Raw genomic sequence first — 13,252 nt, forward strand, 5'->3', positions numbered from 1 at the left:
TCTTCGGAGGTAAGTAGTTCTTTGGTACTCCCTCCTCAGCAGCTGTGCAGTTGGTAAGGATTTTAGCTTGCCTAACTGTAAGCTTGGCTATTAGCTTTGCAGTAGGGAGTATTTAAAAGTACACACAACATATGAAGGAAAGAACCTGGAACTGAGTAGCCTGCTTCATTCCAAGAATCCATCTGGCATTTAAAGAACTGCTTGTCCTACATTAAACCCTGCAGAGTAAGAGCTATTTTTCATATTTTCACACCCCTATTTTTGGTTTCAGGTAAGACATCTTAGTGAGTTTGGGGAAGGAACAAGAAGACTTTTCAGATCTCCTAAGCAAAGGACAAACCTAGGGCAAGCTCCAATCTATTTAAAATGGGGAAATCATGTTGAAGTCCCTGCTTGGGAAGTCAATTTAAGAACAAGCTCAAGTCTCCATAGGAGGTGGACGTCCACATCACAAAATAATTTGATCCTCTAGTCATTTGTAGACAGATTATAATGGAAGAAAAGGTGTTATGGAAATCTATGGCTGCAGTTACCCATATTAAATGACTCATGGTGATAGGGTAAGTTGACAAGTGAAATCCACTGTATTTTAAACAAACATTTTTGAAATAAACAGCTGTTTTTTTGCAGCTTTGTTACAAATGGAGGCATCTAAAAGCAATCGCTGCCAAAGAGTAGCTCCTGGATTACCACGAGTTGCAGAGTGTGTACTGTTGTTAGCCTTGAAATTAGTCCAGGACTTCAGGCACTTTCCCTCCTCCCCGACCTGCTTCCCTCTGACACATTTTCTTATGTTCCCATTGCGGAGTGTATCGCACTTGGATAGGTTCAGTTCAGTTTCAAGCATTCGAGACAACAGGATCCCAAAATCTTAACTGGTCGCCCCTTGAGGGGCAGTGCAAGGCCCCAGAGCCGGCGCCCACTCTGAGCTGCGCTCTCTCGGTTACTATGGCGACCGCGGGAGGGGCGGGGCCGCCATCCACTCTTTCCCCGCCTCTACCCAGGACCTTTCGAACGCTCCAATTGGGACAGCTCTTTCTTGCCTCTGTCCCGCCCCGTTCGGTTCCGAGAGAGATGCTATTGGCCCGGGACGCGCGGCCTGGTGCCCAGAGAGTACCACCTCTTGCCTGGAAGAGCGGGAAAGTGTACCAGGCGCTATCCAAGGCATGAAGCTCACCGGGAGAGCTCACGTATGGCTTTGGAGCGAGTTACCCACTGTCCCATACACAACCTCGCATCCATGACTGCCAATAGTAGGAAGCAGGAGTCTGGAACCGGGCACAACATTTGCAGGCTAGGGCGCTCCAATCCCCGAGGGAGAGGATGCAACGAGGCAAGAGGATCCCGGGCGCGCTCGCGGGCGCTGGGGATCAGAGGCCAGAGGGGGCGGGTCGAACCCTAGGGGCGGTGCCAGCGGCGGCGGCGGGAGGATCAAGGTCCAATGAGCGCGCGCACCGCCCCCGGGGGCGGGGCGTGAGGAGTACTCCCCCGCCCTCCCGCTCGCCCCCGCCCCTCCCCCCGAGCGCAGGGGCCGCAGTGAGTGAGTGGCACTGGCAGCCTGTCAATCCCTCAGCCGAGCGGCCTTCCAGCCCGGTCCGCGGCGGCTGCTGGCTGGGTGCGAGGCTTCGGCAGTGGCGGCGGCGACTTCTCTCGCCCCATCAATCTGCTGTCCGCCCGGCGCGCGGCCCGCCGGGGCCCTCGACTGGGCTCCGCGCCCCCGCCGCGCCGGCCCGCCCGCTCCCAAACTTTCCTCCTTAGCCCCCCTCGCTTCCCGCGGCCCACCCGCCGGCCTCCTCCTCCTCCGCCGCCGCCGCTCCCTCCCCCGGGGCCGCCGGGGCTCGGATCCCGCCTGGCCGCGGCGGCGGCGGCGGCAGAGGGAGGGGAGAGCGCGGGCTGGCGCGGGGGGCGGTGGCGTCCCGGCAACTCGGCCGGCACTGAGGAGCAAGTTGCGCGGGGCCGCCCGGCGGGGCGCGCGGCGGCGAGGAGGCGGCGCGGCGGCCGCGTGAGGGCAGCGGGCGCCGCTGCCTCCGCCTCCGCCACCGCCGCCGAGCCCGGAGCTTCCGCCCGCCGCTCCGCACCAGCTTCGGCGGCGGCGGAAGCCGGAGCCGGGCGCCGGTCCGCACCGCCTCAGCCGCGGGCCCCGCCGGCCGGCCGCCCCCTCCCAGAGCGGGCGGGGAGCGCGCGGCCGCCTCCCCCCCCCCCCCCCCCCTCTTTCTTCTCCTCCCTCGTCGCCGCCGCCGCCGCCGCCGCCGCCTCAGCCTTCGCCTCAGCCACCGCCGCCGCCCGCTCCCGCCCGCGCGCGGCGGGATGGACGATCAATCCAGGATGCTGCAGACTCTGGCCGGGGTGAACCTGGCCGGCCACTCGGTGCAGGGGGGCATGGCCCTGCCGCCTCCCCCGCACGGCCACGAAGGGGCGGACGGCGACGGCAGGAAGCAGGACATCGGCGACATCCTCCACCAGATCATGACCATCACCGACCAGAGCTTGGACGAGGCGCAAGCAAAGTTGGTGTCGTCTCATTAAACATCTTTTGTGTGTGTGCGGGAGCCGGGCCCGCGGCCGAGTCGGGGCCCGGGGTGGCGCCCGGGGCAGGGGCCTCCGCCCCCGGAGGGGAACTTTCTCCGAAAGCCGGCCGCCGGTCCCGGCCCCGGGGGCACTCGTCCGCGCCCCCCGACGCGGGCGGGAGTCTTCAAAGTTGCTCCCGGGGCTTGGGACGGACTTGGTGGCGCGCGGTTTTGTGGTTTCCTTGTCTCCGATGTCCAGCCCTCTCGCAGCCCGGCCCTCTCCCAGGATTTAAACCTCCCGCCTGGACCCCCGTGCGCGCCGCGCCTCCCCGCCAGGCCCGGGCCGCGCTGGAGGGAAGTGCAACTTTCTCCGCGGGCCTGGAGTCGCTGTGCCGGCTCGGGTTGGCCGCGGGACGACCTCGCCGTGCGGGCGGCCGTCGCAGCCCGGCGCGGGGCGATGGGCGGTTCCCTGGCGGGAACGGGTGCGGGCGGCCAAGTTCTCCCGGAGGGCCGCCTTGCAAACTTTGCCGAGCTGTCATCCGCCTGCTGGCCGCCGCAGGCCGGCCGGCCGCGCCCGCCCCCCGTGCGGCGGGCGGACGCGGGAGTCCCTCCGCACCGGTCCCCTCCCTTGGGTCACTGCAGCCTGCCCCCCGAGCGAGGCTCCCCGCGCTGGTTCGCGCCTGCGGTCGCCGAGGCGGCTGTCTGCCGAGCAGACGCGTCGCGCTGCGTTCGGGCTGGAGCTTTCACCGCCGGAGCTTGCCGGCTGACGCGAACTAGTCAACTTCAGTTTTTGTTGACTTCTTGTGGTTCAAAAGAGCTTTCCAAAATAGGGGGTCCGAATTAAATCTTGGGTCTAACTTAAAGGAAGGCGCCATATTATTCCATAGGTGATGCTAATACCTTTGTGTTTTGCTATTTGTTTTTTTTAGGAAACATGCCCTGAACTGTCACAGAATGAAACCGGCGCTCTTCAGCGTCCTGTGTGAGATCAAAGAGAAAACAGGTAAGACACTGCGCCTAGCAGCGGGCCTGGAAGCCCCCGAGGTGGGGTTGGAGCTACTCCTTCGACTCTCCAGTTGAGAGCTGCTGCTTTTGGGCACCGCCATCTTTGATCATTCTCTCCTTCCCACCTCCTGATCTTGAGAAAAAACTGCAATAAATCTGGAGTCGATTTCTCAATTCCGCTCCTGGTGCAAAATGAACTGTAGGTGCTTATGAGGCTGGGTCGCCGTCCCTAGGCGGGCGCCCCTGGCTCTAAGCAGGGAGGGGGCCAGGAGCGCCTGCCGCCCTCTCGTCTTGCCTTGTTTGTGTGTCAGTTTTTAAAAGAAGCAACGGGAGACTGGATGCCAGGGACCGATTCCCTGGGAGAAGCATCGTCCCGAACTTTGTTTTTCTTAGACAGGCTTAAGCTTTAGCTCCACTGATAAAAGAATAGATGCAATTGAACAGCCCTCAGTAGCATGTTTGAATTAGTGTTTTAGGTGGGAAGACTTAATTTTAAGAATACAAGAAGGGTAATAATGTGTTTAGGCATATGCACTGTATTACATCTATTAATGCTTTCATTAAAATCTATATCTTGAAACCATTTACTGTGCTTAATGTAAAGTAAAACAGTGCACAGATGCAGATTAAATGGTTTTGAAGTTCAAGGCAGGGAATATATAAGAAGACAGGTTTTTCAGGAGCACTGCAATGAAAACCACAGGTACATATTAGGTAAATTTTTGGTAGTTCATTTCAGCTCAACTTTCTTATCAGACTTTCTCAATTGGATGTTGTAGTCTTGAGTTTGCTGTAAGGTTCAATTGGAAGTAGAGATTTAATTTAGATATTTTAGTTTATATTTGTCATCTTCCCTGTTAATGGCAAACAAGTGCATTAAATAAGCTTTACTTTTTTTTTTTTTTTTGGGGGTGTATGTTGTGTATATGGTATTATAAAGTTGTGCTTTTTAATATTGAGGCAAAGAAGAAAAAGTTAAAGTCCAGGCAGGATACAGCAGTATCCAAGTGATGCTATTTAAATAGTTGATATGATTAAATTGACTGTACAAATACTAGCACACTACGTAGGATTGTTAGGTTGGTAGTTGAGTTGCCCTCCTTCTAAACAGATTTGTTTCACTATGCAATGTACTATTCTTTTTCCCAAAACTGCTCCAGAAAGTTGATGGGTTATTGCTCTCTATTAAATATGTATTCTGAACCATAATTGACAGCAAATATTAAGAGATCCTAAAGAGTACTTTCCTTACTTTTCATTTACTTAGTATGGATGGTTTTCTTAATATTGTGATCTTTTAAAGATCTATTTTACATTTTGAAAACTAGTCATTTTAAATTACTAACTTTATTCTGTGTTGATTTTTAGCTACCTTTAGAAAGTGTGTTACAATTTAAATGGTAGATGATTTTATCTAACTATTAAAATAAGACATCCATCTTCAAAATCCTGGAGATTCTCAATTTAGAAACCTAAAAGTGCCTAATTCCTTTTAAATTATGTTGTTTAATGTCCAAGGGTTTTCTTGCTATCAGGGCTCCACTTCAGTTTTTGCTGACAGCTAAGCACTGGGTATGACTATACTGTGAATATTAAGATTGATTCAATTTTATATGGCATTATATTAGTAGAGAGAGGGGTTTGATACTTCTTTGCTCTCACCCTCTTCTCAAAATTTATATATATATATATATTTTTTTTTTTTTTGCTTTTTTAAAGTTTCGACCTGGCCAGCTTAAGACTCAAACTGCTTTTCATGTTTAAACGTTTAGCAGCAGGCAGAATTCAATTAAGAAGTGTTAATTCCTCTTAGTTGCTTATTTGCACAGGACTTAGTTATACCATTCTGAAAGGAAAATATAGTCAACCACATGTCAAAGGTGAGTTACGGAAAAGAAACAAGTCTTTTCAGAGTCTGGGATTACTGGCAGAGATGTCTTTGGGAGGACTTTTGCTATTTAATAAGCAGAGGTATCTGACAAAAGAAATTTTTGTTTTGAAAATTGTTTCTGAGGCTTTCAGTGATAACTTGTAAATTAGATCCTCTTTTTGTGTTTTGGCCAGCAGATCCAAGTTTGCACGTTATCTCTTTTGTAAAAAGCCAACAGCCGACAAAGAGTAAAGGCGGCTGTCTGGGTAGAGGCATCTTCCTGCCAGCCTCTCTAAGCTCGAGAGGGATGGGATTTAAGTACTAAGTGATTGATGAGGGTGAAGCTCTTTCTCTCCTCTCTTTTTTCTGCTCGACTGTCCACAGCTCCACCTCACCCTCCCAAACTAGTCTTGGAAGAAGACAGGATCGCTGGATTCACATCCCTCAATTTGAAATAAAACAGCTGTGTAGACATTAGTGTTACTAAAGCAGAGAAAGCCGAGCAGCAAATTCCAGGGCCCACCCCCCATCTGCTTCCACAGTCATGTTTAAGAAACATCATGAACTTAGAAAATAAGCATTGTAGAATACATGTATATTACATAATACCTTTTCTTTAATCATTTTATTGAATGTATCAATGTGGTGTTCAAAGATTAATTTCTTATAATGCAGAGAAAGTTTGCCTAGTCATTTGTGAATAGAAACCAGGAACATTGTGTGATGACTGTGTTCTGCATAATGGAAGGGTAGAGGGTTGACTGGTTGAGGGTGAGAGACTGACACTTCAGTGGATAATTTCATTTCAGTTGTGCTTTTCTTCTAAAATAAAACAATCGCTTTTAAAAAATTCCATGTATTTGTAGATCTGCCAGTAGATTTTGAGGTTTCTGATCAGGCAGTGAATACTGCCAGTTCTGATGCACATGAGGGATTTAGTTTGGAAAACATCTTTCCCCCCCTTACCAAATATGAAAAGGTATTTTTCTCTTCTGACAGATAAATGGGTAATCTACCACAATTATATTATTTTCTTGTTCAGAGGTAAGGAAAGTGTACTTTTACTGTAAGATGCTTGCTTTTTCTTGAAAATGTATTCTTTTGTGAAATTTACTATATAGTTATTCGAGGGGCAGAAATATCTCACTGAATTGTGACATTTGTCCATTTTTAAAGCAGTTGAAAAGTTACAGCCTTTAAAATTGAGATATGTGTCCGTTTTAAACCAAGTTAATCACCAGTGAGATAATTGTTATGTTATTCCTCCTGATTTTTTAAATATCCATATTTTATCATTACCTCTTAGTAAATATTCCTGATGCCATGAGGCCTGCTCATCTGCCACCTTCTTTTGGTATACTCTTTCACCTCTTTTTAGCTTCCTCAATCTTGATTGTTGCCGAGCTTTCCTTTGTGACATATCAGCCTCACAAATCTACCTTCTTTCTAGAGCTGTTAATTATGTTTGAATGAAGAAAATGTTTTTTCAAGAAAGTTTTTATTTTTTAAACGAGAATTTAGTATTTTAGTACATAATCTGAATTAATAGTATTGTGAAAAAAAAGTCATATTAAAAAATTAACAAACCCTTTTTCTTTTTAAATGGTAGGTTAAAATATTCCATGTTGATAGCTGCCAACCAAACTCTGATTTATTGCCACCACAAACCCTAAATAGCGTTCATTTACTAGTAATGTCTAATGGCATACATGATGGTTTGCCAGATTTGTAGCCTTTGTGAGGCTTATAAGCAGGACTGACTTGGGAAGATCATAAAACTTAATGAACTTCTCTACTGCAGGAGGTGTCCGCAGGGGAAGAGAAAGGCCTGCTTGGCTGGTTGGGCTGGTTGGGGTATTTTTTATGATTAAGGAGAAGAAGAAAATGACAATCTAAAATGCTTAACTTTTAAAGGAATCCTCCTTAGAAAAAGTCATAAGAATTTTAGATATCAAAAGTAGGTCAGATATGTATGTAACTTACAAGTGAATTTTTATATGCATCTGGTATGTGATGTGAGATTAAACCTTTTATCTTTATTGTTGTAGATGACTGGCTTTCAGAGGTACGTGGCAGTACTCTCAGTCAACACCCCTCTGTTTAATTCTGACCTTTTATGTTTAGAGATTCGTGGCAGTGCTATCTGTTGTTTTCTTTTTTAAGATGTCCGTGTAAAAATTTTTACATTTTTCTTTGTATAGTGCTGTGTGATTCTTCTGATTCTTACTGTATAAAAACCAAATCTTCCATCAAATGAAAATTTAGCGAGAAAGTTGAAAATTGTTGAGTCTTTTATTGTATTTTATTGCATATTTTAAGTTGATTTTGTACTATATCCAATATAATTATTAAATTTGTTCTGAAGTTTTGAAAGCAAATGCACTATTCCACACTATTCATTTTCTGTTTTAATCACCCATTCTATTTAATAAAAACTTTTTATTATGGAAAACTTTCAATGGAAATGCATGTAGAAAGAAGAGATTTTTGAACCCCCCTAATGTGAACTCATTGCTCACCTTCAACAGTAGCAACAATTGGCCAGTCTTGTTTTTTCTGTTATTCTAATCCTCCCAGAATTATTTGGAAGCAAAATTTACTGGAACCTTAATGTCTCAAAATTTTACAGCAGTTTTAGACAGACATTATGTCTGTTTGCAGTGGAAATGCTAAATGATTAAACAGAAAAAATACAAAGCCACTATATCTTGGAAATGTCATAAATTATATTGCTTTATTGATATATTTTCCTTGAAGCAGTTTAAGAATATTTTACCAATTTTTCTCTATTTTTATAGATTTGGATATCCCACTGGAGCTTTTGTAGGTTTTAGGGGAGGATATAAAAGAAAGGTGTTTTTTCTTTCTTTTTCCATCTCTCCATGCAATCTGTTTGTAGAAAACATGGAAAAATGTCATTGCCAACATGAACATGGTTTAGAGTTTAATGATCTGAAGTATCTTGTAGATTATGATTTTAAAATGTGGGACTGTTTTTCCACTGTGTTTTATTTTTCTTGTTCCCAATAAAAATATATCGAACCCTCTTGTCAGTATTAACTTGATCTGTGTAAGTAATTCTTTTGTGTCTCAGTTTTAGTGAGCCTCATTTTATTAGTTTATGTAATTTTGGTATTTTATTTTGGACTTTATTATGTTATTTTATTATTAATTCACATAACTCTATTCCAAATCAAGTATATAATGCACTGGTAAAGAAGGTCCCAATTTGTCCCAAAGAATATATGAGTTCATTGGCTTATATAAAATATACCTGTGTACATTTTTCATACTATGATGCTTTTTCTTTTAATTAATTTTACTTATACTTTCAATTTATAAATTCTGAAAAGGCTACTTCAGGGTAAGATTTAAATTAACATCTTATTTGACTAATTTGTATTTTGTTACTGTGAAGTGGCATGGTATAAGATGAAATTATATGGTATGAAGTGGGTCTAGAAAACTTGAAACTGCTTTCCATGAGCCACACCCTAAGTCATCACTTTATTTTATACTCATACGATGAGGTATCTATTCAGAATAAATACTTGACACATCAGCACTAACACATCAAGTTAAATAAGGATTTAGACTATTTTTCCTCTGTTCATATATGTGTGAACATCTTTAGATATTTATTATTTCAATATTGACACTAGGAGAATAATGTTTTATTTGTTTTCTCAGCAGGCTTGTGTTTTAGCCATTTATCAGTGTGATCAGCATGATTTAGGTAATAACTGACTAAGAAAGCTTGCATATTCTCCCCTCCCATGTTGACCTTTTCAAGCATTTACTCTACTTTAGTAGGCCATTTGAGTCTGTGTGAGGAGAGTAAATAATTTACATCATTATGTAGTATAAATTGGTCAAAGTTTCTCAGTCCCGGTTATCACAGATTTTTTTTTTTTAAACAAAGTTATAGAAGTTAAACACAGCTAACACAGCTAGGTGATATTGTTATATTTAGCAGATAAATTAAGAAGTAATGCTTGAATGAGCCACTGGAAAAAATATACCATCTTTTTATGCCTTCAGTCAGAGAACATATTAGAAAATAAATTTCATTAATCTTCAATACTTGATTTTAATGATCCTCTTTGCAGGCAGAATTGTAACCAGAATTCTTTCTTTATTATTTTTTTCATAGACATATTCTATAAATTTAGTATGTTTGCAGTTTTTACTGGTAAGTATAGTTTGCTTTGGCACTAAATTTTGGTGTATATCCAGCAAAGATTGATGTGTTAGAATGTGTCACATTGAATTTGCATAACATTTTTTTGACTGACTTTGTGTCTACATGATAGTAATGGACTAGTCCTAAAAACAAATTATGGATAAAAATAATTGTTTAAAGTTTTGCACTTGTTTTCTTTCAGTTTAAGTGCTTTAAAAAGGTTAAGCTGTTTTGAACAATAACCCTTTTTGTGTGATCATATTAATGAGAACTTGGTATACAATGTAATCCTTTTAATGCTGATGATTTCTCACAATGTTTAAACCATTATTTGGGAGACTCAGCATATGTTAGGGCAAAGTGATATTTTTCCTTTTTTTTTTTTTTGTTATATGTGATACATCAGTTTTCAAAGCATATTTCTTAGGCATCAGAGTCCAGCAGGTGGCTTTTTAGATTAAAAAAAATTCATAAAATTTAAAATCCCATAAAATTTTATTTCAAACTCAAATTAACTAATTCAGAATGTCAACATTTCCACTGTCTCTACATTAACATTTATAATAGAACAAATGGTTGCATATAGAAATTATCTGCAACCTAATCTAAATTAAGATTCTAAACAGGCATTACAGATGCTGGTAACTTTGGCAATTATCATTTTGTTTGGTGAACAGTAGTAAAACAGTGTGCGGTAAAAGTGTTTAGAGAGAGAGGATAAATAAATTGAACAGTTTTGCAATGCAAAGTGGTTTGTGGTGTTTTTGAGGATTTCTTGGCTCTCTCTTAACTGCTATTGTGAGCCTGGAGCAGATTTCCCCATTGCTAATGCCCTAGAAGTATTAATTCACTTTGATATGCTAATTAGAGGGCATTATGCAAGAAATGAGATTAAGTGGCAGCATGAAGCCATTTGCCTGTCAGTAAATTGAGAGCTTTAGCATCAGGAGGAGCTTTGTTTTTTTTTTTTTTTTTTTTAGTTTTTCTTGGTTTTGCATATAAATAAAATTGATTGAAAGGTCTAGAGAAGCTTCTAGAACATTCATTGGTGGATTCTTTTCCCCTCTTCCTATAATAAGTGTAATGTTACAGAATATGAAGTTTTCATTGTACTTTCTTTACATAAAAATACATTAAAAGTTTTGTGTTATCTGGTTCCTTTTTCTTAAAACTATTTTAGCAACATGGTTAATGAACCCTTGTCACTTAACTTTTCACAAGGGTAAACTGTGTTTTTGGCTTGTGTACCAATATTGTCACTAAACTGAACTTCACAGGAATGTTTACTTCACTAGGGAAGAAAGGAAGAAGTTGTTGAATTTGGTCTTCAAGAAGCCATATTAAATGAACATTAAGATTCTAATGAGTCTGTAAAACCTGGACCAATTAGAATTAGTGGTTAAACTACTCTTCATACTACCTGTGGAATTGATATTTTAGCATAGATCTGATTACTGTTATTTGATTTTTGTGTTGAATATGGAGTTTCTTGCTTGATTCTGGTTAACTGACATGTGGTTTAAGTTAGGGCTTTGGATTTCTCTATAAAGCTACTTTTGTGATTTTCTATATTTTATGAAGAAATGAATGAATGAATACTGGGGTGGATGTGGGGAAGAGGAGGAGGACAGAATTTCTCTGGCTGTATGAAAAGATTGTTTAATCAAACAGAACTTATACCTGCATAAACCATTAGTAGGAAGAATTGTAAAACCTTGACCTAATTACAAATCTCTGGATATGTTAGATGGAGTGGGTGTGGGTAAGGCATCCATTCATCTTGGGGCTTAGTTCTAGTGTCTGAATTCCAGCACTGTAACTGTGACTCTAGACCTAATAAACCATAACTTCTCCTCAGAGCCATATGGATTATTTAGTCACCACAGCTGCCATGCATGCATACTACCAAGACTGGCATCTCCTTGGTTTGTGTGGGTATGCTTGTATGGTGCCTGTTAATGTTAATGGAAATTAGGAATGTGCGCACACAGGATGAAATCCTCTTCTGAGACAAGAGTCCTGATTACAATTCCGTGGGAAGAGGACTTAGAGTACCTCCATATTAGTTGCTTTTCTAGATGAAATACTTGGTTACTTTAAATTCTCATTCCCTTTTCAGATTCCCTGAACTAGTAATCAATGAATTCTCATTAGTTGCTTATTACTTGCAAAATTTCATTTAAAGCGTATGAAGTTAGTTTTGATTGAAATGGGAACAAAAAGCTTTTGAAATTGCATATTATTATTATTTAAACAAAAGCTTTCTACAGGCATTTACACATACTAAGCCTTTCATATAAGGATTTATAGAGAAATTATTGAGAAGGACTTATGAAATAACTGAATGGCATTTGATGCGGTAATCATTACATTAAAATATATATTAAATGGAATGGCACATTTGTCTGTGCATCTTATCTTTACTATCCATGTGTCCTCAAATGAAGAAGAATTGACTTAGGCAGTCTCATAAGTTTTGTTTTTCTTTTTCTTGCCTCCCCCTTTTCTTTAAAAAAAAAATAAACTACGGATGGAGGTAGTTGGAATTCATAGTCAGATATATCATTTTCAACTTGGAATAGGAACTAGAGCAGGAAATTGATTTTATATTTATTATGAAAGCAAGAACTCTGCCACCAACTGACAGCCATCCATGTTTTAGCTTTGTGATAATTGTTCACGGACATTACTCTGTAGTTGGTACAAGTTATTATAAATAATGTTGATTGGGAGTTTTGGTCCATTAAAAGGTATGTGTATAATGAATATCTTTAATTAAACCAAGTAATACTGAAATATTTTATTTTTCCTTTACATTTGATCTTGGGTCTAGAATTAACTGTCAGCACTGGTAAGAACAAGTTACAATGGATTGTGCAGTGATTTTTCTGGCATCATGGATGTATTTATTACCATTTTTGAACAAATTATACTAACATGAAAAGTTGTGTTTGAAATGATTGTGTGCTAGATAAGGCGATACATTATAGGAATGGTTGGGTTTATGGAGCTTTATGTAGAGGTTTTCTCAGAAATTATAGCACAGGGCTGTCACTATAAAACCAAGTGATACAGTTGGTAATAACATACAGAGAAGATATTTTTAGATTTTCACTTGTTATTCAAATAAGTGAGAACCTTCCAGTTTTTCCTGATCATATTTCTTTGTAGAAATCAGTAAAGAAAAAATTGAAGGAAATTCTTTTAACTATGGATGGGGTGTGGGTGTTTGACTTGTCTGAATTTCTTCTTCCTTACCACTTGTTAAAGAGCAACAGTGTGATATGGAAGATATCCTTAAGAACTCATTGACTTTTTTTTTTTTTTTTAATTTTGATTCATTGTACACGAATGGGGTACAACTTTTGTTTCTCTGGTTGTACATGAAGTAGAGTCACACTGTTTGTGTAATCATACATGTTCATAGGGTAATGATGTTTGTCTCATTCTATTGTCTTTCCTTCCCCTCACCCCCTCCCACCCCTCATTTTCCTTGACACAATCCATCCTTCCTCCATTCTTCCCTTACCTCCTCCCCACCCCTTATGTTTCATCATCCACTTATCAGAGAAATCATTCTCATTGACATCTTGATTCTTGACCTTTTGACTGTGATCAAGACTAGAAGTAGAAACTGAGTGCCTGAAATGATGCACCCTATAAACATACATTCTATTTTGTCATTGT

General features: G+C 41.6%; 1 protein-coding gene across 2 annotated transcripts in view; it reads left to right on the forward strand.

The window, feature by feature from the left end:
* The first annotated feature begins 1,543 nt into the window (after positions 1-1,543).
* Positions 1,544-13,252, forward strand: part of PBX3 (PBX homeobox 3) — a 204,768-nt gene continuing 193,059 nt past the window's right edge. The window contains exons 1-2 of one of the 2 annotated variants that reach the window (XM_079113812.1): positions 1,544-2,507; positions 3,437-3,510. In XM_079113812.1, the coding sequence (XP_078969938.1) occupies positions 2,308-2,507; positions 3,437-3,510 (274 nt within the window). In that variant the 5' untranslated portion in view covers positions 1,544-2,307. The remainder of the gene's footprint in view (positions 2,508-3,436; positions 3,511-13,252) is intronic. The other variant, XM_079113813.1, reaches the window with a different exon arrangement.

This window comes from Sciurus vulgaris (genome assembly GCF_902686455.1).
Source record: "Sciurus vulgaris genome assembly, chromosome: 15".
Classification (NCBI taxonomy): Eukaryota; Metazoa; Chordata; class Mammalia; order Rodentia; family Sciuridae; genus Sciurus; species Sciurus vulgaris.